Raw genomic sequence first — 27230 nt, 5'->3', positions numbered from 1 at the left:
TGAAACAAATAAAACAATTTTTATTAATATTTAACAAATAACACTGATGAAAGTGTATGGCGTAAATTAAACTCACATCAGCAATAAGATAAAATCGTAAGTAACTTAATGTAACACTTGGCAGTGAATAAATCAAATTTCAATTCACACCAATCAAATCAATTAGTTCAAAAGAGTGCTTCATTTTAGTTAGGAAGGTTAACTAAATCAATAGGAGCTCTTCACTGCTAAGCACACCATAGATGATTCCATTTAGTTTGCAGCACCAATAATAGATTATAGTACTAGATGTCTTGATCTCACGCACACTTCAGCAGTTTTGCAGGACACAAACATTTCTCAATGACAATCACAAAATTGTTTTGAGAAGACAACTATAAAATTCTCACAGCCATGTTAGATCCCAGTTGACTATCACATTCCAACACTTTAGCTGAGAGAGCTTCGTCGTCACTATACTTAATCCATCTGCTGTCACTATTTCTTCTTTAAATTAAAAAAAGAGAAAAGACAAACTAAAAAAGATTTGATCAAACGAGTTAAAAATCTTTTTTTCCATTCACACTTTATATAAAATTTTTCTAGCAATCATCTGTAGGTACTGCACATACTATCCTTTGTTCCGATATCGAAAAAAATCCTATTTACATAATAATCCAACAGAAACCCACTTTTAACAGGTACAAAAGATAATCTCTATTAGAAAAATAATTTATATTTTTACAGGTAGAAATGTTATCCTCTCGAAGAAAGGCGAGGGAAAAACTACAATGCTGCTGTGTGAAACATTGATCTCCCAATCAGTATTCATAGAAGAAAAAGTAGGTTATGTTTTGCTTCTTTAAGTTCATGGTATTTTTAAGTATTTTTTTGCTCAGGCATCGTTTTGTTAAATTGTCTGCTATTGATTCACACGTAGAAACTCTTGCATAACCTAGAAGATGAAAAAATTAATGCATTATTATTCTTTTTTGATGTCAAATTTTTTTTTTTTAAATAAAAGGTAATAAAAATTAGCATCAAAACGGTTTATAATAGGGAAAAACCCCTAGCAGCGCACGATGGCATTTCCAGTCATAGGTTTCTTTGAAATTCTTAACACATGTCCTAAAACTTTGTTGCAACATTTATGGAACACCCTAAAAATATTTTTTACCCATATAAACTGAGCAAATTTACCTTTTGCTCAGCTTATATGGCTAGAAACACCTCATGCTGTCTTAAGTGCATTTACAAGTATGAAAGTAAGAAAAAAGCAGTTGTTCTATAACTGATTCTATAAAGGACAAATAGTTGAGAAATGTTTTCAAACAAAGTCAGGCTCTGATTTAACAAATTAATCAGGACGATAAATATTCATTAAATTAGGGTATAAAAAAGGAACTAAAAAAAAAGTGTAATTGGAAATAGTAAACTGCCTATTCAGAAGGTAAAATTGCAGACATTTATTACATTTTCATATCTATCTAGATAAAACTTTTGAAATCAATCAAATTGGATTTTTAAGAATATATTTATAATTTACATTGAAACATATTTTTGACTTGCAGAAATGAGTATTTTTTTTCAATTACAAAATATATTCAAATTATGACCAAAAGATATTCAAAACAAACTGTTTACCCCTATTATCAATGGAAAATTTATTATTGATTTCTGCAGCAGATAAAATAACTATTTAATTAATTTCAGTTGCACCGATAACCAATCAGTCATCACTTATGATATAATTGATAAAGTTTATCCTTTTCAGTTTTAAACAAGAGGGATAATGTAGTCATTGAAAACAGTATCTTCTTTACTTAAATTAACAAAAATTTTTCCCACCCAGCTGTTTATTCAGGTAGTATTATTTATTAAGTAAGACTTTTGCCTCCAATCTAATCAAGGGACATGAAAAATTCTGTAAATAAGGGTCTGTTGAATCAGGATCCTATTATATTACCTAATACTATATCATATAAAACGCTAATACGTACGTATGTATGTATCAATAAAACCGATGATATTTTTTTTCTCGCGCTGTCAACAGTTTTCATTTTTAATTGATTGGATTCGGCGCGCAAGAGCACGCAGTGAGCAAACCAGATAACAATAACCAGAGTGAGCATTATCAGGTTGTTCAATTCAGATTCATGCACTAAAAACATGACAATATTTAATTTAAACTCAATTAGGAATTAATTAATTAATTGAAGTGAGAATGCTTTAAAAGGCCGCTGTTGAATTTATATTTTTCTACTGGGAGCTACCTAAACGTCTAAAAAACGTTTAAGTGTTTGTATTGAATGCATTGAATTTTTTTATATTTCGCGTTTATTTATGCATTGAATTTTCACGCTTTAAAATGCAGAATATTAGTGAAGCAATATTTGATAATTTATTTTGCTAATATGTTTCTTATTTAGCTAATGTTTTGATTTTTTCACCATGTACAATCTAAATAGCTAATATACTTTTTTAAAAGCCAATAAGAACATTGGTAGAATTCTTCTACATAAGTACAATACTATGTCTTTGATGATAAAATACTATGTCTTTGATGATAATATATTATGTCTTTGTGCTAGAACATTGTGTTCATTGGCGAGCGAGCGCAGCGAGCCATGGTTCACGGCGTGAACCACATAGGATTGCGTAGCAATTCTTGGGGGTTGGCGAGCGTCAGCGAGCAGGGGGTGGAGCCTCCTAGTATAATATATTATACTATCTAGGTATTATATTATCTAACAATAAAAAATATTGTATTATTCAAAAGTTTTAAATACAACCAATATTTCAGGTTCAAATTAGGACCCTTTATGAACTACCTTTTGTGAGTTGTGCAGACCAAATTTCCACACATTTTTCTAAGAAAAGATTGAACACTTAGCATCATGAAGCCTGTCACTTGAGCAAAAGTTGAGTGTAGTTTTAACTCTTACCCAACTCTTGAAGTTTGCATGATGATGCTTTCTCCCGGCTGCTGCTGTTGTTTGGCTTATAATTTCTTCTTCATACGGTTATCATCAAGCATCCCCTTCATTAAAAAAATAATTCATTTTTAATGAATTAAAAAAAAAAAGTAAAATTTTAAAAATGTGCGTCTTAGAGCAGTTTACTTAAACATATGAAACAAATAAAAGGAAAACTACAAAAATAGATTTTATTTTATCTTATAACCATCATTGAACAGACAACCCAATCTTTTGGGTTTACGACGACTAATGTTCAACTCTGTAGCCTTGTAATTATGAACCCAATCCAGAAGACAAGGGAACTCCTGGATTGAGTATTGGGAAAAATTGGCCTTCGTGGAGGACTTTTTGATAGAGCTAACCCGAATTTGAGTTACATGGAGAGGAAGGCCACGAAAACCTCCCACGGTTAGCCTGACGGCAAAGAGAGATAATAGGTTTCGATTGTCCCATCGACAGCAAGTTTTTCTTCCAAAAATTTTAATTAATTTCAATTTTAAATTAATAAAATTTTTATAATTTTATAAGCATTCATAAAAATATCTTTAACAAGTGAAAATGCAGAAAAAAAAACTTTTAGCAGATATGTTTTGTTTTAGAGAAAAAGTTTGAGACCAATTATCACAATTTTGATCATATTCCTGGTGCCTTAATCTACTGACGGCTCTGCATGTAAATAGTCGTATTTTAACTGGCAGTCTTCTACGCATTGCACAGCCGGGCAATTCCATGAAAAAAGGGAAAAGCATTGGAAAATTCTAATAAGAATTGTGTTATCATTTTGGATGTTTTCTGAATTAGAAAGGTTTGAAGTTTGATAATTTATAATAATTTTTTTTTGAGAATTTAGTTTTTTAGTGTTGGTAACCCATAGAACCTTGGCATTTGCTTGTTCTGATTTGGGTGAAGAACATGGTCAGATTTTGAAAATCAGTAAGCTAACATTATTTTCATTTCAAAATGTTCCAAAGAATAAATATTATTTATTAAACTTAATAGAAATATTGTGCAGTGTTAAAATAAGTTTTTGTTGTTAAATTCACTTAATTATATAAATTTTAACTAAACAATAATGCATGCCCAGAAGCAGAATATTTTCAAATGTTCTGCAACAGGACTTATTTATACAAATGTTCTGCAAGCATTTCACAGTGAAAAAAAATCAGCTTTACCTTAAAATACCATATTTTCATTTATTAAAATACAGGATCATATGCAGATACTCAACATTATTTTTAAATCAAGGCAAACATTCTTGATTTGTTACGTTTTCAATCACTTTTGAGGTGTAAAGTTTTGTTAATGACGATGACTTATTAATAAATTATTATCGCAGGAAAACGCTGTCACTTATTCAAGATACAAATTGTTCTGTAGGACTTCCTTTGTTCTGTGACGTACGCCACAGTTTTAGGCACTTTCTGCTTCTGGGAATGCATGTAACGTAAGTTACCAAAAACTAGAAAAGTTTTTATGTGTAAAAAAGAACAAGCGATACAAAAGTAAGAATAATATTTTTTTTCTTTCTCAGAGGCTAACACTAAATAAGCAGCAATAGTTTTCTTTTCAAATTTTACTTATTTATTGTTTTGTGCACCATTCAATATGTGTAACATAAGTTACTGACATGCATGCAATGTAAGTTACCAATATGAAATGAGTTTACTTCTCTTGAAAATTGGCATATAAACTAAATAAGATGTATTCAGTTACAATACCAAAGTTTAAATAAATTATCACTGCCTTAAGATATTAATTTTAAAGAAACTCTTTGCATTAAGTCATGAATTTGGGTGTTGACATTCATATGTTTTCAAAATTGGACAAAATCTCTTGACAGGCACCAGGAGTTAAGGATGCAGTTATAATTAGAGATGCTAATGGTAGCAAAAAGAAATTACATGCATGGCATCTACATCATTCAGTTCGAGAAATGCACCAAATGTTTATGGAAGAAAATCCAGAATGCAAAATTGGAAAAAATTAATTCTTTGAGCTCCGTCCAAAGCATGCTTAGTAGCAAACTTCCAAGATGTGTTTGTCTTTGTAAGTATCATGAAAAGTTCGAATTGACTATGGAAGCCTTCAGAAATATTCATAATGTTCCATCTTTTGAAATTTATTTTATGTTTAGAAAAAACAGATGAGTGCGAGTCTCTAGAACAGATGAGTGGAGTGTCTAGTCTATTCTCAAAACCTCCACTGATTTGAAACATTAAGTAGATCCACCATTTAAGAGTACAAGAAGGTATATCAGAAGGGTTTTTTTAGTGAAAGATTTTGAAAAAGAAAATGATGAATCCAAGATAAAAGCTGGGGGTTGATATATGGTTAGATACGAGGATATGTTATATCCTGGTGTGGTAATGTCTGTTGAAAAGCAAGAATTTAAAGTCAATGTAATGGCTGCTGTGGGAATCTATTGTAAATGGCCAGAAAAAAAAGAGATGAAATATTCTACCAGAAGGAAAACATGGTGAAAAGAATTAAGTCCCCTGTACTAGTTAATAACAGAAGACTTGCACTATACTGCTTAAATAACTTAATTTGTATTTGTACATTATTGGAATAAAAGTTTGATACAAAGTGAATTTCGTAACGCAAGTTATTGTAAAGTAAGTTACCCATTTTAAAAATTATATTTAATTTAACTTTATTTAATTAACTTTGAAATCTAGGCATAAGTAATATTTAAACATGTCAGAAAAACGATACATATAATCTTAATCATGAAACATTTGAATAAAAACAGAATTTTGCCTTCAAGCATATTGCAAATTTATGCCATTCCTTTTTCGGTAACATAAGTTACCACACTAATTTTAGATTTTTACACTATCTACATATATATTTCTCTTACACGGCAACAAAAAAAGCTTCATTACAACTTTGCGAATAGCAACGCTAGAAAAACCGACCAATGATTGGTGCTAAAAATGTCACATGCCAAATCTAGCTGAGGTGGCTCAACATATAGCGCTTTTAAAAACGGAAACTGAAATAACCAGAGAGAGCATTCTCACCAAATGTAATCTTTTCCTAAATTCACCCTATCAGCCGCGACAATCACACTATTAAGTTAGGCAGAAGTGAGTTGTCTTTGTCGATAGATCTCCATTTTAGTATATTACGAATTTATTTGACGATTTTTGATTTATATCACGAATTTATTTGTTTTATTATTGTTAAGTTTACTAAAAGATGTAATTTAAAAAAAAAAAGTTGTTATATGGATTTGAATGATTGTTTTGAATTCTTAGAATTTCGTGCATTTGCAATGTATCTAAGTTAGTAGAGAAGGAAGCAAACCATATAAGATTGCACAGCCCACTAGTTTAAACTGAAAATATTAATTATTTTAGTTAGATTCTTTTGGTTTTGATTGTAATTTTAAGAAATCACTTTATTTTAATACGTGTATTAGTATTATTTGTTTGCTTCTAAGTTCTCAGAGCAATAAAGTTTATGTGAATGTAACGAAAGTTACCGTGGAATGGCTCAGTCGGTTTTATCAGGTTATTAGATAGGGAAATCGAAATATTCTCTTGATTTTGTCCATCCGCTAAATCCCCAGTTGGTTAAAAGAAAAAGAAAATAAAAACATTGTGCAGTATGTTGAATTTTGGTAAGGAAACCAGTTATTTTTTTCATTTTATCAATTTGAGATAATTGGTCAAAAATCAAACAGAGGTAACAGCAACTTTAAGAGCTTTTTAAAAATGCTACACACCCTGTAAAAGCAATATCATTACAGCCCCAAAAACAGTTCAAAATTGAGAACCTTGTTTTACAACCACAGGGACTAAAACTATATTTGTGTATTCTACTTTATTTTCTTTTCAGTGCAGAGTTTCTTGGAATAATAAAACTACCATTTTAGGTCAACTTTAACCAACTATTACTGAAAGAAATTCAAGTAATGAACCATTCTTAGTATCAGTTTTCATAAAAATAATTTTTTTATTATTTCTCAATGATTTGGGGTCATTTTTATCATCTTATATTGTATTCATAATAAAAACAGGCATTGTCCTTTAAGACTTCAGTATTTGCGTGAATGGATAGATATGGCTGCGTGATGAACAAAATGCAACATAAATAAGAATGCATATGCGTGATGAATAAAACATCATAAATAAAATAACACTGAAAACAAATTAAATCATAGCTACACAAGTAAACTCGTACTCGTCTCCAAAAACTTTTTCTAACAGTTCTACCACCTGAACAAAATAATAAAGCCTTTTATATGCTTATCTAAACATGACTTAGATCTTAACTATACTTATTTTTGTAATAAATTTGAAATAGAATCAACTTTTGATTTAAGAACAATTAACTTCAAAATATATTTTCACATACCTGTGTTTCAAGAAGTAGTTATTAATGAAACATCACATAGCAGATTGCTTATATATCCAAGGAAAAGAAACTTTAGACAATGCAGCTTTTTTTTTTTTAACCTGTTCCTAAAGTTACAAAAAAAAAAATATAGAATAATTCAGCAGAGGAAAAAAACTGAGTTTTCAACTGAAAATTTTATTACAAAATTAGATATTCCAAATTTTACGACAAGGCAGAGTATAAAGTTTTGAAAAGGATGTTAATAATTTTGGAATAAATGAATTAATTTCAAACTCAGCCGAACAAAACCATTGAGTGAGCAGCATTATTGTTTTTTCTGGGTAAAAATCTGGAGATTTCAGGTCAGGGTGTTTTTTCCCCCCTCATAAAGTGTAGGATGGGTACAAGAAATGTGTCAATATATAGTATTTTATTTAAAATGTTATTATTGTAGCCTTTTCAATATATCATCTTTAAAAGATGAGACTAAATTTATTTTAACAATATGGCAAGATTCTGCTTATTTTTATTTCTGTTTATATTTGGCAAGATTCTGTTTTGGTACAACATTAATTTTTAAAAAAATTAAGACACATGGTGAAAATATACATTTATTTAATTTTTATAACCATTGTTGAACAGTCAACCCAATTTTGGGTTTACAACCAGTAATGTTCAACTTTGTAGACTGGTAATTTTAAACCAATCCAGAAGATAAGGAAACCTCCTGGATCAGTAGGAGGTATGATTTGTTATGGGAACATGAAAGACTTTGTGACACGACAGATTTAATGTGTATAAGTAACCATTTACTACATAGGGAGTCTTCAACCAGTGGGGACTGAACACACAACCCCCTGGACATGGGCCCATTGCCCAACCAACAAGGCTATTCTGTCCTAAAATAATATGTTTAGCTTGTAGAATATATTGTTTTTATTGAACAAACATTTTTTAATGTGTCACCAGGGGTCTGTCCAGGGCAAAAGCCAGGTTAAGCGGTAGTTTCATAAAATACTTTTAACACATTTTCGAAAAATATTAAAATTTTTTTGAAAATATTTTCTTATTTTACTATATTATTGTGTTGATTTTTTAATATAATTTTTAAATTTCACAAAATAGGTACCTCTCAAAAAAACCTAGACAGACCCCTGGTCACTCTAAGTAGTTTTTGCTCAAAGTGTACCTAATGGCAAATACAGAATGACTAAAAAAAAACAAAAACAGTTTAATATAAGTTAATTAAGCAAAAGAAAACCATTCCAGGTGATTATATATCAATAAATTTTTATATTTACAGTGGTTCCTAAAAGTGTTTATTCACTTATAACTTTTATTGAAATAAGACACTTTTCATTAATTAAAATGAGCATTTCAGAATGAGTATTTAATAATAAGATGTACAATTTATTCTTATCAAAACTGCATGGAATACTTTTAAAATAAAGCAAAATTTTATTTTTAATAAATCAATAATCAAAAAGCAGCAAAAAGTCATTCTCCATTGTAATGTTTTATTTAATTTTCTTTCAAATTTTTAGTATTTACAATTTAATATCAAACTTATGATAGCAAAATTACATTTTAATTTTTTAATTACATAGTCATAGTAAAACAATAGACAAAATTTAAAAGTGGATTATTTGTCAACATTAGAGATAAATCAACAATGAATATTGCTAAATTAGTTTATTGCGTCTTATTGCACTGAGCAACATGTGATAAAATGAAAACAGAAACTTCATATCAGAGATAAAAACTATAAAATTTGTGGAAAAATTCTCATTTGAGTAATGTAAAAGTTTCTTTAAAGTTTAATAAAACATATTCTGTTTGATTTTCACCAAGAAAAAAAAAACTAGTTACATTTATTTACAGACTTTTAAAAGCTATTGTAGAAGCAAAAGGAAACTACTAAATGTTAATTTAATGAAAAATTAGAATATTTACTAATAGGCGGAGATTTTTTTTGAAAGTGCATGATGACTTTTGTAAGATAAAGTTTCTGTTACTTTCTGATTATTGATTTTTAAAAATAAACCTTTGCATTATTTTTTAAATACGCCATTCAGTTTTGTCAAGAATAGAATATATTTTTTATTATTAAATATCCATTCTGAAATATTTATTTTAATTAATGGATATTCTTATTTCATTGAAAGTTGTAAGTGAATGAACACTTTTGTGAGTCATTGTATTTGCATTTTTATATTAAGCCATTTTACACTATATTTTATTCTAAACAGTGCTCATTATAAAATGTATTGATCATATTTTCTTTAAACCAATATCTCAAGTCAAATGTTTAAATAATGTTGTTTTGAACTTGCATTAGTATTTTAAGAGATTTAGTTACAAAAATGAATGTCACAAATGCAAAATTGTCTAATTTATTGATGCATACTCTAAAGAAAAAACAATGGACACAATTTGTAAAATTTTTATTCTTTTTTGCCTTATATGAAGTTAAAATATGCATAGAATTTCAATTTAAACACATGGTTTTAAGTTTAGCATAGCTAACTGTCTTTGTTTTTACAACTAGAAATTTGTATCCGCACAGTGCAGAAAAAAAAAGTCTTTCTTCCTAATGAACACATATGAATAATTTTTTTTTATATTTTATGTTTATACATCATTTGACATGTTTCCTATACATTCCTTAGTCTTTGCCAGCTTTTTGGAGTAAAAGAAGATCCAGTTTGGAATGCAAGTAACATTTCCGAACTTTCAATATTGTGATTACTATACAATTCGAATTTTGAATAAAAAATTAAATATTTACCAACAAAATAGTAAAACTAAATGTTAACATAAAGTCGGTTCTTTAAAAAAATTTTTTTTTTTTTAAAAATTAAAATATGTTGTAAAATGTCAAAATGAAATCAAGAAAATTAGCATTAATGCAACAATTGTATGTTTGTCGCAAACATTGCACTCCTCACCAGGTATAATTAGAATAATTATAATTCTACATAACTAAACAAATGGTAGATGCAATAAAAAAAAATTATTTTGCCACTAAAATACACAGCATTGATATCTCTAAAAACTAAACTGTTTTTTTTTTGCTCTGCTGATTTAGCATGACTTTACATTCACTTTAAATGCTCTCTAGCAAACTCAATATGTTTAAGCAATCTGTGGTACACTCTTTTTGCCTTTCTTTATAACACTGGCCAGTAGAACTGTTATCATTACAATAATTTGTTATAATATGGATATTTCACCACTAATCTTCCAATTAAATGATCAGGGTAGCCACTAAAATCAGGTTTCAAATTTCCCTGATTTTTCCAGCAAAAATCTAAAATTTCCAGGTCAGCGCGTTTTTTTTGCAGTATAGGTACAAGAAAAGTGTCAATATTAGTGTATTAGTCAATATAATAGTGTAGTATTTCATTTAAAACGTTATTTTTTTAATATATCATCTTGAATAAATGTGGATGAAACAATATGTTTAGCTTTCAGAAAAAAAACGGTTTTAATGAATAAAAGTTTTTTTCAAGTGTTAAATAGTTTTTGCATAAAATGTACCAAATAGCTATGACCCAAAACAACCTTGGATATGTACTGTTTAATATATTTTTATTAAGCAAAAGAAAATAATTCCATGTGATTAGAAACCAATAAATTTTTATATTTATTATACATTTCAATATAGAGCCATTTTATACTGTATTTAATACAAACAGTGCTCTTTATAAAATTCATTGAAATAATTTTCTTTAAACCAATATCATAAGTCAAATGTTTAAATAATGTTGTTTGCTTCAATTTAGCACTATTATTTTAAGACATATTCAGTATTTGTAAAGGAAAAATTGTCAATTTCTTGTTGCATATTCTGTACAGAAAAAAAAACTAGATAAAATTCTTTAACTTTTATTCTTTTTTTTTCTTTCTTAATAGAAATTAGAATATATTAAGAATTCCAATCTAACATGGTTTCCTAGTTTAGATGAGTTAATTGGTTTTGTTTCTACATCTAGGCAATTCCATGGTGTTGGAAAAAAATGAACATTAATTTCTTAGAAAAACTATCTAATAAAACAAAAGTTTATAATCATCAAATTTTTACATTAAATATTTAGTATATCATAACCTATCGAAAAACAATTTGTTTTATGAAAACTCATTGATCAATTTCAAGTTAGAATATAAATAACTTAAAGTAGAGCATAGTTTCAAAAATTTTATTAGGTTACTGAGGTGAAATATATTATTGTAAATTAACCTTAAGGAATATTTATATTGTATCTCTTCATATTTTACTTCATTTCATAAAGAAAAGGTGAAATAAGAGATCAAAATAAATAAAAACAAATGTAATGAAAAGTAAAGCAGTGGTCTGACTGAGCGGTGCGTAAAAATAATTAATTATTAATTTAAAATAAAAATATTTATCATTATCAAAATCTTGTTTTAAACAGAAAAAAAAAAATAATTTGATTACATTAATTCTAGTGCTACAGTACAATTTATTATGTATTTTGGTGTTGCACATAAAACATCAAAAGTCTATCTTGAAAATTTTTTTTGTACGTTAAAATGAGGAATGTTTCTACATATTTGTGCAAGACAACCTGTTTTGTTATAGTTCACTTTAATTATTCTTCTTTCCATTTTCTATTATTAGTGCGATTTAAAAAAAAAATGTACTTTGTTACAGATTCCCTTACCACGGTTGAAATTTCAAATGATGTTGCCCTTCATTAAGAGCTTATGACTTATTGAAAACTGATATTTATAAGTTAAAAATCATTATTTCTAAATCTTCAATTTTTTACCNCAAAACAACCTTGGATAAGTACTGTTTAATACATTTTTATTAAGCAAAAGAAAATAATTCCAGGTGATTAGAAACCAATAAATTTTTATATTTATTATACATTTCAATATAGAGCTATTTTATACTGTATTTAATACAAACAGTGCTCTTTATAAAATTCATTGAAATAATTTTCTTTAAACCAATATCATAAGTCAAATGTTTAAATAATGTTGTTTGCTTCAAATTAGCACTATTATTTTAAAACATATTCAGTATTTGTAAAGGAAAAATTGTCAATTTCTTGCTGCATATTCCATAGAGGAAAAAAACTAGATAAAATTCTTTAACTTTTATTCTTTTTTTCTTTCTTTCTTAATGGAAATTAGAATATATTAAGAATTCCAATCTAACATGGTTTCCTAGTTTAGATGAGTTAATTGGTTTTGTTTTTACATCTAGGCAATTATGGTGTCGGAAAAAAATGTACATTAATTTCTTAGAAAAACTATGTAATAAAACAAAAGTTTATAATCATCAAATTTTTACATTAAATATTTAGTATATCATAACGTATCAAAAAACAATTTGCTTTATAAAAACTCATTGATCAATTTCAAGTTATAATATAAATAAGTAGAGCATAGTTTCAAAAATTTTATTAGGTTACTGAGGTGAAATATATTATTGTAAATTAACCTTAAGGAATATTTATATTGTTTGTCTTCATATTTACTTCATTTCTAAAAAAAAGGTGCAATAAGAGATGAAAATAAATAAAAACAAATGTAATGAAAAGTAAAGCAGTGGTCTGACTGAGTGGTGTGTAAAAATAATTAATTATTAATTTAAAATAAAAATATTTATTATCAAAATATTGCTTTAAATATAAAAATAATTTGATTATATTAATTCTAGTGCTACAGTACAATTAATTATGTATTTTGGTGCAGCACGTAAAATATCAAAACTGTACCTTGAGAATTTTTTTTGTACATCAAAATAAGGAATGTTTCTACAATGTAATATGTTTCATATTTGTGAAAGACAACCCGTTAACCCGTTTTAGTTCACTTTAATTATTATTCTTTCCATTTTCGATTATTAGTGTGAATGTAAAAAAAAAAAAAAAAAAAAAAAAAAAAAAAAAAAAAAANAAAAAAAAAAAACGGTACTTTGTTACATATTCCCTTACCACGGTTGAAAATTTGAAATGATATTGCCATTCATTTAACAGCCTATGAATTATTGAAAACTGATATTTATAAGTTAAAAATCATTATTTCTAAATCTTCAATTTTTTACTTTGGAAATGATACTTAGTTTACTTAATACTAAGTTTAAAATTTTGGTCATCTGGCTGCCCAACTTGAAACCTGTCCCTGTACAGTGCAGAACAAAAAAACAAAGTTTTGTTTTCCTTCCTTCTAATAAACAAATAAATTTTTTTTTCCATTCTAAATTTATATATCATGTTTTCCATACATTCCTTGCTTTTGTCCGCTTTTTAGGGAAAAGGAGAAACAATTTTGAACCAAAACCTGCCCTAAACAGTTATCCCAAACTCCTACTTGAAATAGTTATACCTTGTTACCATAGTTACTATGTCACGGGTTCAGACTAATATCTAGGGAAGTTCTTACTTTAGACAAACTATATCTTTTATTCACATAAGTGGGTGTTTATCAACATATTTCTGATATCACACATTAAGGCAGTACACATAGAGTAGAAAAGTAACTCAACTTACTTTGGAATCCATGAAAGATTGATTCAGTGGGAAGAATCTGTTGATAAACCACGTGTAATAAGTACAACATTGGAAATGGAAGAGGAGGACTTTAAGTAGTTAGAGACATTGGTGGGAGCACAAAAATGTATTAACTGATCCATGGATAAACCTTTTTTGGATTTACTCTTTTGTTTTGCAGATGGTCCTGAAAAAAAAAAAAAAAGAGGACATGAGCATGTTAACAAATATTAAAACAATATAAAAAAATGAATCAATTTTTACTTAGGTCAACAAAGAAACATTTTATTTCAGTTACTTTTTATTAAATAATAATTTTTTTTTCTCCCATATAAGACTGAAATCAATTAAATTTAATTAATGAATTAATATTTGAAAAGACTATATTAACATCAAGTGTCATCCACTACAATATTTAAAAAATGTATTTGAACTTGAATGGATGAATAAAAAGTATTTTATGAATAATTGAAAATTTGAACAAGATATATAAATATATATAGGAAGAGTGTGAACTAATAGCAGGAATTGACAAAAAATAAGGCATGGATTCAGATAACTATAAAAGTATAAATTTGGTCCACACGTGCCACCGCGTAATGTTCTTTATTGACTTTATATGACACAGCGAATATAAAATAATTAAATATTTAAATGCATGCAATTAGCTATTTTTTTTTTTGTACAAACAGAGCTATAAGTTAGAAATTATCACTGATGTTATCTTTAAAATATGTGATAAACTGAATCGCTAATAGTAAAATTTAAAACAATGACTAGCGCTTAACCCATCAGAAAATTCCATTTTGTTTTTCATTCATCGCTATTTAATCAATGAATTAATAGTTGAAAAAATTATAGAAACATCAAGTATTATCCACAACAAGTTAAAAAAAAATGCATTTGAACTTGAGTGGATAAATAAAAAGTATTTTATGAACGATTGAAAATTTGAACAATATATAGGGAGAGTATGAACTAATAGTACTAATTGAAATAACAGGAGTTTTGTTAATATGACACTTTAAGGTTTGGGACACAACAAAAAACTACGTAACTGGCATGAGGAATTTTATGAATAGTTTTCTTACTAATTTTAAACAACTTAAAATCTAAAATTATAACAATAAAATTTTGAATTCAGAAGTACTAATACAAAATATCAAAAGACATGACTAACATCTAGATTTATTTTTTCAAAGAAACTTTTCTTTAACTTCTTTGAAACAACTGTAGTTTAACTGCTTCCATGATTATTCCGAGTTAACTTGGGTACATATATATTGCAAATATTTATCATTCTGAGAAAACTCAAGACTCAGCAGAGTTTGTCAGTACATTTTGTTTTATCACGTTTTTACTCGGTCGGAAGAGAAAAAATCTGTAGTGATTGGAAGTTTTGATGCTGGACCGTGGGACTGCTCACGTGTTTTGTGCAATTGTATGTACAATGGTTGCTGAATTTACATAGCAACAAAAGTAAAAAAAAAAAAAAAATGGAGTATTTCTTCATTGACAGTTGAAAAGTATCACTTCGTGTTGTACCTTGTTTTCAGGGATGTGATTGACAAAAACACAAAAAAGAGGAAGTTTATAACTGTAGCATTAAACGCGCAAAAGAAAAAATGATATGAATTCAATAGCCAATATGATAATGATTACATTATTATCTATTCAAATAANTAATTAATAGAATAAAAAATATGTTTATTTTCTGTTCAAAATAGTCGGTAAGGAAGTGGTTAAGCATCTATTTAAAAATAAAAGATATGAGTAATTTATATATAATGAAAAAGCAATTAAATTAATTTTCATTTAGACACTGAGAAAGTTCGAAGCCTACAGCAATATAATTTTGTTAACGGTGACAAAGTGAGCGTAGTTTGACACATTTTTTCAAAAAAACTAAACATATACATTGTCTCTTAACCTTTGAGACTATTTTACATTGTTCTAATTAGATCAATGAAACAAATCAATTAATAAATATATTTAATCAAATAACATGAAAACTAAACATAGTGTGGTTTAGTTTTATATGAGAGAAAAATTGTTTTTATTTAATAAAAAGTGACAAAAATAAAAAATTTTCTTTGTTGACCTAAGTAGGAATTGATTAAATTTTTTTTTGGAATTTTTTTTAAATATTATTTGTCATTAAACAATTGAGCTATATTCATGCCATTGGAAAAATGTTCTTACGGACATAAAAAAATAATTTTATTTGGGCTAGATCAGAAATAGAATTTCAAATAGTAAGCATACATTTTCACTAGCCCATTTATACGTCAGTATTATACAGAGCTCATTCTAGGCAGAAAAAAGGGCATTATTATTCTAAAAAGGTAATAATTTCTTTCTATGGGCTTTACACGTTCTATTAAAAAACACTGTCAATTAGTAAAAGAATTTTTCTTTTTACTTTACTAAAAGTAGCAAAGCAATTATATTAATTACTAATTTTTATAAATAAATTAACATCGAGTAATAAATATCGAGTTAATGAGCTAATTAGCTTAGTAATTTGTTTAAAATGCATGCATATATTAATAAAATAATAATTGTATGTTTTTAAGTGACTGTAGTTATGATTTAATAATTAAAATGATTAATAATAATTATGATTTAATGATAGTGGAATAACTGCAAGTTTTCAAAGACAAGTGCAACAAGGGAGTGTGATGGCTATTTTTCCTTCCCCATATAAATCTATGTATTGACAGCAATGACAAACTAAATAAAAAGAGTTGAAAATAACAAAAATTTAAGAAATCCATTATAGAGTTTGAGGGAAAAATAAAGAAGGGTTAAGGAAAGAAAGGGCAAAAAGGGTATGGAGTCCATTAAATCAGGGCACTAATTTACTTCAGGGGCAACAGGGTGGATTCTTTTAACTAAAAGGGCAGCAGGGTGCTGCACCCTGTTTACCCTGCCTAGAATGAACTCTGTATTATATTGTCTTCATAAAAAGGAATTAAATTATTTAAAATAAAAATTACAGTGCAGAGAATATGCAATGTCACAATTACAAAGAAATATGCTATTCTATGGAAAAAACACAGACTAAAACATGATGCAGAAAATAAAAATAAAATAGCATATCATCCCAACCCTTCACATTGATAGTTGGGGTCATTACGGACAATTATTTCATCTAGGTAAAGTTAAATTTTTTTGTTCTTGGAGGACTAATGGCCTGATATTAATTTCAAGTCCTGGAGATAAAGAACAAAGTTAATGATTTAGTCTACTTAAATAAACAAGTTTTAAAAATTTTCTTTTTAATTACTTATTTTCAGTTTTGTACCTGCTAGATCATGTCAGAAAGTGTTTAAAATTTTGACTTGCTCAGCATCTGAAATTTCAGTTTATCACTTAGAAAGAAAAAAAAAATTTGTGTTGGCAGCATAGCATGCACAGAACTCCAGTTGCAGAAAAATCACTTAAACTCTTCATTCTGCACATTGTTTCAAAACAGTAATTAAATATGCAGATCAGCAAAACATTGAACATCCTAATAAATATTGTGTTTTCCAGAATATCTTTCAGCATTGAAGATTTTCATGCTCTAGAACACATTCTTAAAGGCTTCGAGGGGGTGACCTCAAATATGCTAATTAATAAGTACAGTCGACAGTTTAAGTTATGAAATAGGACATAGAAACGTACTTTTTCTGAATAAACATACTTTTTTTTCGTCGGATTTGGATTTCGGACTGCGAAAATATAGGGGGTAGCCGCAATCTGGAAAATATAGTCCCAATAGCTAGATTGGGAGAGTGCTCAAAAATTTGGATCCGTTAATGTAAATTTTATTTTTTCCGTGTTTTGCTGTATCTTGAGAACTTTAAACTTTTTACACACAACTATAAAATTTGTTTACCCAAGCAAAAAATAACTTATAAGGTGTGGAAGAAAAAAGGCAATAATTCATTTCTGTTTATGATGTGATAATTTAAGGTCACATGCTTTCTTTTGAATTAAGTGTTGTTTTCAAAGACTCAGACAAGTATATAAGATATATATATTTAACACAACTAAAGAGAAAAGAAGGATAAAAAGAAAAAAAAAGCGAAGAAAATTAATACATTTTATCTACTGTGGATAAGCTGCAAGTATATAGAACTCAAAAAGTAATATAAAAATATAGAGAAAACAAGGAAAATATTAAAGATTAATAAAAAGAGAAGAAGAAAAATTGTTAAAATAAAATATTTGTAGAAAAAAATTAAAAAATATAAATTAAAGAGTTGGAAAACAAAAAATGAAAAGATATCTCTTCATCATTAATCTTTTTCTTTTTTTGCACTTTTTCTATGTTTTTAACACACATATAAAATACACTTTCAGACAAAAAGAGACTAAACTAAAAATACTGTTAAATCTGTGTCTTTTGGAGGAAAAAAAACAAACTAATTTCAGATTTAAAATTATACCACCCGAATTAAGTAAGCTCAAGTAATTGCATAAAGGAAACAAAAAATTTGTTCCAAAGTGTTATCAATACCATTTTCTGATTTACCAAGTTTTGTTTTCTCAATTTCTTCTTCAGATAACTCCTCATTCTCAAGCACCCTAGTTGTCAAATGTTTTAAAAATCCCTAAAAAAAAATAAATCTGATTAACTCAAATCACATTACATTGTTTAACATCAAACATAAGATATATACATTCATCTAACATAAGAAATTAGTCAGTGATGAGACGTATATGATTCAAGATTACTACTTAAAGTATATGAGCCATATTAACAAAACATTTGAAATTTGTGTATTATAGGCAACTTGGAATGGATAATCTGCAGTCCTCTGCAACCAAACACTAATTGAATACTTAATTAGCATATAATAAGAGAATGTTTTTTAACACTAGACATACCAACACTTAACATATATCCTATTTCTACCATAGTTGGTCAAATGACCGCACTTTATGTTTCTTGATTGATTGTATGAAATCAGGGGTTTTTTTTTTAAAGAGAATTTTGTGACACAAGACACACAATTTGCGAAAATTAAATATTATATTAAAAAATCAACACAGAAATATAGTAAAATAAGAAAATTGGCTCTACAAATAAAAATCTTTTATGACTGGTACATTTTTATACATATTTGTCCCATATGTTCCAAAACAATTTTGCAATTGTAAAATTTTGGGCTCAAAATTGTACCCAAATTTAAAAATCCATAAAAATCATTGCCCATAGTCAAATTTAAACTTGAATTTAATAAAAAGCATACATTTAATAGTACTAACACTAAAAGTTATCTTCATTATGATAACATTTTCGACTGGGTCATACAGAGAAGAGTTTCACAGAGAAAAAAAATAAAGATTTATTAGAATAAAATTAGAATAATGTTTATAATAATAGTTCTAATTTTGACTTCCTGTAAACTTTACAGAACTATACATCTTAAAAAACTCTGCGCAAAAAAAGTCGCTATAATATGGCGCGAGTGACCAGTTAGGCTTACCACGCCAGACAATCTGACCAAACACCTGCTACGCATTCGTAGAGCTCTTTTCCCCCGGAAAAGCAATGAACGGGAGGGTTCCATTGAAAATCAAAATGGGTAATTAACCCCAGAGTTTATAATTTTCACAGGAATACATTGTTGTTCAACAAATTTTAAGAGGTGGGGGGGGGAGAGAATCTTAGAACTTGCTTTTTTAAAAGTATTTTGTAAAACTACCGTTTTTCATTAAGTTGAATTTGTGAAGGTACCACTAAACGGTAGAAAATTTGCCTTAGACAGATCCCTGGAGATATGAATGTTAGAAAGGAAATAAACTTAAAAAACTTTATTATAATTAAACAAAATTGTATATTGCCAATTCTTATGTATCACAAATACGAATAAGAATTTTTAATCCATTGCTCAAAGCATTTTTTCCATTGTACATTTTCCTCACACATCTTTCTTCTAATTATAAGAATTATAATTCTTATAATTAATAATATTTCTTCTAAGAACTTGTGCTGTCTTGATTGTTTTGACATTTTTCTGGGTGAAAACTAACAGTTAGTTAGAAATGGAGTAAAGCTATCAAAATAAAAATATGAGCTACTTATCAAAACATTTAGTTTCTGTCACTTTTTCTTACACAAAAATGCCAATATAAAATTTTAGGTACTTTCTCAAAATTTGAATCCCCCGTTATTCTGATTGAACAAACTACGCAACAGTCTTTGCAGAAATGTGCAACTCATCAAATGCAATATGTTGAACACGCATTGCATCGTAATTTCTGATCCGATAACCTTATAAAGCAACAAATTGTTCTCCTGGTCAAGTGACCGGTTGTGGTAGAAATAGGTACAAAACAAGTATAATTCAAAACAAACAAAATACAAAAATAATAGAATATTAACACTATATAATTGTTAGAAGAAGTCATAAAGTTAAATGTGCAAAAATAATAAGATGACAAGCACATTTTATGATGCAAAATATCTTAAATGGTCATTTGACCGGTAAAGGTATATTACATGTTAAAGGAATTTCATGAACACTGTACAATACAGTATCTAGATTTAACGTACTTTGATTTAACAAAAAAATTTTCTGTCTCGACAAAAAGGGTTCTGAAATGCCCCTATTTAACGAACAACAATAGCTGGAAAAAATGCTCAATCCTAGTAATGGAAGTTTTACAGAATATGTGTGTTTTAACTATTTCAAGGGTCAGGATTCCAAATATCTAAAAAAAATTTTTTTTATTCAGAGAAAGTACGTTTTTGTGTCTGATTCAGTAAATTAATATTAATAGTTAGCACTAATTAATTAGCATATTTAAGGTCACCCCTACGAACCATTAAGATTGACACTTAGTTCATGAAAATCCGATAATTAGAATGAAAGTTATTCTGGGTGATATCTTTTTTTTTGCGGACTGTACATAAATATTCAGATTTATTTATAATATGTTAATATTTGTTTAAATTTAAGCTATTCTTCTAATGTTTATAGTGAAACAACTGCATTAGCCATTTTTAATCCCCCCCAGTTTCTTCTAGTGTTTTACAAAAAAATAAATAAATAAAATTCTTCCAGACAAAATATCGACCCTGTTTTGGAACTTTAATAAGTTAACTTAGATAAAAAATAAATATTGAGACTATGTGACTATTGTTGCTAAATTAAAAAAAAAAAAAGAAAAAACTATAACTTTAGAGGAATTGTGTCTATGGGGGTGGGGGGCACTCCACTGCACCTTACCTCGGATAAAGCTTTTGAGGGAATTTGATGTCCAGGAATACCAAAAAGCTTCTCCACTCCAGCCGTTTCTTTCCATTTCATCAATTTTTTTGTTGGAGGAGCAGAATCAAAGATGGCTATGATATCTGAGGTATCAGATAGTTGACTTTTCATTTCTTCAGCAGAAATACTCATCCTTTCATCTATTATGAGTTTCCTTTTTCTTCTGGTCCTCATTGTTCTTTAAGAGATAAAATTCAATCTATTTTAATAATCACAAAAACATGACATTAAAATAATGATTACATGCACAGCAATAAAGGGCAAGACTGTGAAATTTATCTGGTGACCAGACCTTGAATAATGATTTTGCTCCTAAATTGTTATAAATATTATAAGATATTAAAATAAAAATATTATATTACATATACAATTGAACCTGTTTATCTCAAAAACCTCCATGTACGAAAATTTTTAAAATTCCCCACATTTACTGTCTAAAGTCAATGTATTTTCCATGCTTGTGTTGAAATTTAATTAAAGTGACCACACGTCCCGATTTTGGCGGGACAGTCCCTCGTCCCGCCGATTTTTAAAAATGTCCCGCTTTTTAGAAAATATCTGCATTTCTTATTTTAAATGTACTGTAAAAATATATTACCTATTATTTATTAAGTATTATGGTAAATATAAAGAAATAAAAAATACATTAAAAAAACACATAAAATGCATGCAGAGTAAACTAAATTAGGCAATGCACCGAGTTAGATTTACTCTGTGGTGTGCGATCATTGTCGTTACGTCTCGGCTTAATTCAGGTAAGTGCAGACAGTGCGGTTTGTTGTTTTCAATTTGACGTTCGGTTTGACTCATTATTTGATTGGCGAAGGAAGTGGTAGAGCAATAGTCGCCAAACGTAACGGTCAATAAGGTAAAATTTAATACTCTTCTTTAGCCTTTTGTTGCAAATTTTTTTTATTTATTTCTAGTATTTACCCACAGAATAAAAGATGAGTAAAAAAAGAGAATGCAAATTTAATGAAGAGCTAAGCAGAGAATTTCCATTTATTAAAAAACCAAAATAGACTATATGGTACGGTGTGATAAATGCAATGTTGAATTTTCGGTCTCACATGGCGGAAAAAACGATATTACAAAGAGGCACAAAAGATTTTTGAATAATGCCGCTTTCTCGTTTAAAATGAAACAGTTTTTTCGCAGTGTTAGCTTTGGAAACTCAGAAAAACAGCTAGCATTAGCGGAAGAGCTATTTGCTTTCCACATCATAAACCACAATCAAAGTTTCAGATCAATGGATTGTACGTCGCAAATGATCAAAACATTATATGACAAAAAATTTGCATGTGCAAAGACAAAAATCGAAGCAATTATTTGTAATGTTGTTTCACCATATTCGTTTACACAATTGCAGAAAGAATTAGAAAAATGCGCATTTATATCCATATATTCTGATGCTCCCCACCACAAAGATTTAAAATTATTTCCCACAATTGTTAGATTTTTTGATCCAGAAACAGGAATTAAAATTAGAATATTAGATTTTCTTTCATTGCTGGGTGAAACTTCACAAATAATTTTTGATTCAATAAGTACTATTTAAAAAAAGAATAATTTGAACAATAAAATTATTGCCTATTGTGCGGATAGCACTAATGCAAATTTTGGAGGAAAAGCTAGAAGAGGCATCAATAACGTTTTTACGAAACTTAACGAACATTTGAACCAAAAAATTATTGGAGTAGGTTGTGCAGCGCACATTCCACGTAATACTATTAAAACAGCATCTGACTTACTTCCAGTTGATGTTGAAAATATTCTTGCAAAAATTTATTCGTATTTTTATACATATATATACTGTGCTTGTTGAAAGTTTGAAGGATTTTTGTGAAAGCGCAGAAATCGAATACAAAAGAATTCTTGGTTACAGCAAAACACGATGGCTAGCTCTTTTACCAGCTGTAGATAATATTTTAAAAATATACGAACCATTAAACCATACTTTTTATCACAAGATAAATGTCCAAGAATATTGCAGCTCTTTTTTGAAAATGTCACATCACAAATTTGGCTTCAGTTCATCCACAACCAAGCTACATTATTTTACAATGCTGTGAAAATTATTGAAGGGAAAAATTTCAATTACGGAAGTGTCAAATGAAATCAATAATTTAAAAACAAAATTACGAGAAAGAATTGATAACGATTACATTCCTTTAATTATTCGAAAAGGCATTACTAGGTTGAAAGAACAATGTGCCATTGAACGACCTGATTTTCTGAAACACATGTCAAAATTTTTTACAATAACTGCTTGGAATATCTTGAAGAATGGACAATTCAATTCGAAGATATCAAAAATTCTCATTCGGTGACATTAAAAAAGGAGATTTTATAGGTATATGTGGAAATTTTTTTTGAATATATTAGTAACCATTTTCCGAAAAATAATATTTGCGAAAATGATCTTTTTGATGAGAGGTGAGGTGTCATTGGTAAAAAGATATGCTACAGATGAAAAAATTAAATGTTGGTTGTCTTCAAATGTGGAAACAGACAAAAAATGGACGGAGTTATTCCTTCATTTTAAACAGAATAATATTCCTTATCAAAATATTTTGAAAATTGTAGAATTCGCGCTCTCCCTTCCAGGAACAAATGTAGCAACAGAACGTGTTTTTTCTAGTATCAATAAAATATGGACAACTGAAAAAACGCAGTTGAACATTAAAACTTTAAAANCGGGTGAAACTTCACAAATAATTTTTGACTCAATAAGTACTATTTTGAAAAAGAATAATTTGAACGATAAAATTATTGCCTATTGTGCGGATAACACTAACGCAAATTTTGGTGGAAAAGCTAGAAGAGGCATCAATAACGTTTTTACGAAACTTAACGAACATTTGAACCAAAAAATTATTGGAGTAGGTTGTGCAGCTCACATTCTACATAATGCTATTCAAACAGCATCTGACTTACTTCCAGTTGATGTTGAAAATATTATTGCAAAAATTTATTCGTATTTTTGTATATATACTGTGCGTGTTGAAAGTTTGAAGGATTTTTGTGAAAGCGCAGAAATCGAATACAAAAGAATTCTTGGTTACAGCAAAACACGATGGCTAGCTCTTTTACCAGCTGTAGATAATATTTTAAAAATATACGAACCATTAAATCATACTTTTTATCACAAGATAAATGTCCAAGAATATTGCAGCTCTTTTTTGAAAATGTCCCATCACAAATTTGGCTTCAGTTCATCCACAACCAAGCTACATTATTTCACAATGCTGTGAAAATTATTGAAGGGAAAAATTTCAATTACAGAAGTGTCAAATGAAATCAATAATTTAAAAACAAAATTACGAGAAAGAATTGATAACGATTACATTCCTTTAATTGTTCGAAAAGGCATTACTAGGTTGAAAGAACAATGCGCCATTGAACGACCTGATTTTCTGAAACATATGTCAAAATTTTTTACAATAACTGCTTGGAATATCTTGAAGAATGGACAATTCAATTCGAAGATATCAAAAATTCTCCTTTGGTGACATTAAAAAAGGAGATTTTATAGGAATATGTGGAAATTTTTTTTGAATATATTAGTAACCATTTTACGAAAAATAATATTTGCGAAAATGATCTTTTTGATGAGAGGTGAGGTGTCATTGGTAAAAAGATATGTTACAGATGAAAAAATTAAATGTTGGTTGTCTTCAAATGTGGAAACAGACAAAATATGGAAGGAGTTATTCCTTCATTTTAAACAAAATAATATTCCTTATCAAAATATTTTGAAAATTGTAGAATTCGCGGTCTCCCTTCCAGGAACAAATGCAGCAACAGAACATGTTTTTTCTAGCATCAATAAAATATGGACAACTGCAAAAGCACAGTTGAACATTAAAACTTTAAAATCTATATTAATTGTAAAATATAATTTGACCATTCAAATTATATTATATTTTACACAATTATATTTTACGAATGTACATAAATGTACGTACGCACATGAATGTACGATACGTAGATGAATTCATGTGAAATATTTCACGACATTTTGACAAATGATCCGAATCTATTGCAAAGTATTCACTTGGATCAAAAATATGACCTTGAATGAAAATCATAATTTTTTTGCATAAAAAAATTTATTTGATTAAAAATCATGATGTTCAAATTATTACTTTTTTACAAATATTTTTATAGTTACCAATAACTAACAATAAATACATTTTTGTACAAGTATATAAATGTATACAATAAAATATATGTAACTAAATTGTAATTCTCATTTCATCCCATTTGTCCCGCTTTGTCTCAATGAAAATGTGGTCACTCTAGATTTAATCCATAAAATTCTGAAATATATTCAAATATTTTACAACTAGTAATAACAAAACCATAATTTTGAAAAACTGACAAAACAAAATCCTTTTAGGTTGATATTAATTAGATGAATTCTCAATGTAAGATGAAAGTTATTTCAATAGACATTCCAACATTTTTAAACTAACATTATTATTTGTTTTAAGAGTAAAACATTTGAATACGCTCTATTTTAAATTTAGCAGTGATTAATATGAAAATAAATTACATTGTAAAACTTACTTTAACTAATGAAACAAATATTTAGTTGGAGTAATTACAAATAAACGCAAGAAATAGTCAAGCCTGAAAATATACAAAATTTTAAAATTTCCAAATACAAATAAGTGATTCAGATGAGCATTTTTGGAACTCTTTGCAGTATGTTGCTTATAGCTCGCTTATCATAGAGTTGTTGCCGTTGTTGTTCATTTAGGTCGCACTAGAGCTGCACAATGGACTATTGGCGACTGTCTGGGAAACATCCCTAAGGATGATCCGAAGACATGCCATCACAATTTTGATCCTCTGCAGAAGGGATGGCACCCTCGCCTCGGTAGCCCGACGACCTGCACGCGAAGTCAAGCACTTTACGATAGAACAGTTTAACGAGGACCCATACCGCACATCCACGGTCCCTACGCAGGCTGATCCAAGAGGTCACACACCCGTACACTGACCGTAGCCAGTGATGCTTGACTTCGGTGATCTGCTGGGAACCGTGTCCCAACGATCAGTCCGCTGTGGGACTGTTTACAGATGTACGTCGCATTAGAGCTGCACAATAGGCCATTGGCGACGATCTGGGAAAAGATCCCTAGGATGATCCGAAGACATGGCATCGCAATTTTGATCCCCTGAAGAGGGGATGGATCCCTGCTTTGGTGGCCCGATGACTTGAGCGCAATAATGCCAAAAGTTAATTCTTATTTTTTTAAAAAATTTATTTTATTTTTTTATTTCCTTTTCAATATTTTAACATGAACAAAGTATTCTTTACCAGAAAAATTATTTGTAATTTTTACACAGCGTTTAATATTTATTTAAAAGAAATAAAAAAAATAATAAAATTTTATTCATTTTATTTAATATTTTTTTAAAAAATTTCTTTTCCAATATTTCAACGTGAATAAAGTGTTCTTTACCGAAAACTCTGTACATAATATAAACTTATGATTTTTGAACTCGGCCAGAAATTATAGTTTATTATACTAAGCAATTTTTTTATGTATGATATAAAACACTCCCCCTTGCAAAAATTTAGGTTTTTTTGAGGTTTACATAAGGTTGTTTTGAGGTGTATTCGTAGTTGATTTCTAAAATTAATTTTTCCACACTTCAATCAAATACGTATATTTGAGGTAAAAAAAATTTCACTCAATCTAAACTGAAAGTTATTTCTGAGTTATTTTAGTTATATTATTATAGTTATAACTGGTTAATTTTATGGTGCAAATGTTGTTGTAATTAATGGTGCAAATGTTGTTGAAATTGAGGTTTATTAATGAGGATAGATTTGATTCGAAACATAACCTCATTCTCTGCCTCAGGTGTATTTTTTCATCCGCCAACCTTAATAACACCTTACTTTTTTGGAAGGGGGGTCACAGTACCCAAAAAATGACAAAAATACCAAAAAATTTTTTATTGCTTATAATAAAACTTCAAAGTATTTCAAATGTACAGAAAAAAATTCATCTCTCTATCTACATTTTTAAAAAAGTTATGAATGATTTTAAATTGTTCTAATACAGAAACTTGCTCAGCAGTCTGACTTTAAAGTGCTTTTTCGCATAGATGATAATTTT

General features: G+C 28.3%; 1 protein-coding gene across 6 annotated transcripts; it reads right to left on the bottom strand.

Moving 5' to 3' along the window:
* On the bottom strand, window positions 1–25876 carry LOC107439938 (double-strand-break repair protein rad21 homolog). 6 transcript variants are annotated; one of them, XM_071184840.1, is made up of 8 exons: window positions 25666–25795; window positions 24220–24341; window positions 21052–21271; window positions 18333–18426; window positions 13826–14012; window positions 7320–7426; window positions 2925–3019; window positions 1–934 (listed from the first exon to the last, which is right to left on the bottom strand). In XM_071184840.1, the coding sequence occupies exons 3-5, from the start codon at window positions 21265–21267 to the stop codon at window positions 13849–13851; spliced, it is 474 nt and encodes a 157-aa protein (XP_071040941.1). In that variant the 5' UTR covers window positions 21268–21271; window positions 24220–24341; window positions 25666–25795; the 3' UTR covers window positions 1–934; window positions 2925–3019; window positions 7320–7426; window positions 13826–13848. The 6 variants fall into 6 exon arrangements, with proteins under 6 accessions (XP_071040941.1, XP_071040945.1, XP_071040944.1 ...); XM_071184844.1 differs by having other exon boundaries at window positions 18348–18426; window positions 25666–25763; XM_071184843.1 differs by lacking the exon at window positions 24220–24341 and having other exon boundaries at window positions 18348–18426; window positions 25666–25876.
* Window positions 25877–27230: the final 1354 nt, after the last annotated feature.

This window comes from Parasteatoda tepidariorum, chromosome 9 (assembly GCF_043381705.1).
Source record: "Parasteatoda tepidariorum isolate YZ-2023 chromosome 9, CAS_Ptep_4.0, whole genome shotgun sequence".
NCBI classification, from domain to species: Eukaryota; Metazoa; Arthropoda; class Arachnida; order Araneae; family Theridiidae; genus Parasteatoda; species Parasteatoda tepidariorum.
The sequence above is the reverse complement of the archived record's forward strand: the minus strand, read 5'-3'. Positions and strand labels throughout refer to the sequence as shown.

Excerpts from the sequence above, each read along its gene's own strand:
- LOC107439938 (XM_071184839.1), bottom strand. The coding sequence starts at position 21,267 with ATGAGGACCAGAAGAAAAAGGAAACTCATAATAGATGAAAGGATGAGT. Across the intron at positions 18,427-21,051 it reads CCTCAAAAGCTTTATCCGAG|GGATTTTTAAAACATTTGAC; the intron begins GTAAGGTGCAGT and ends ATTTTTTTTTAG. Across the intron at positions 14,013-18,332 it reads ACTTGGTAAATCAGAAAATG|GACCATCTGCAAAACAAAAG; the intron begins GTATTGATAACA and ends TTTTTTTTTCAG.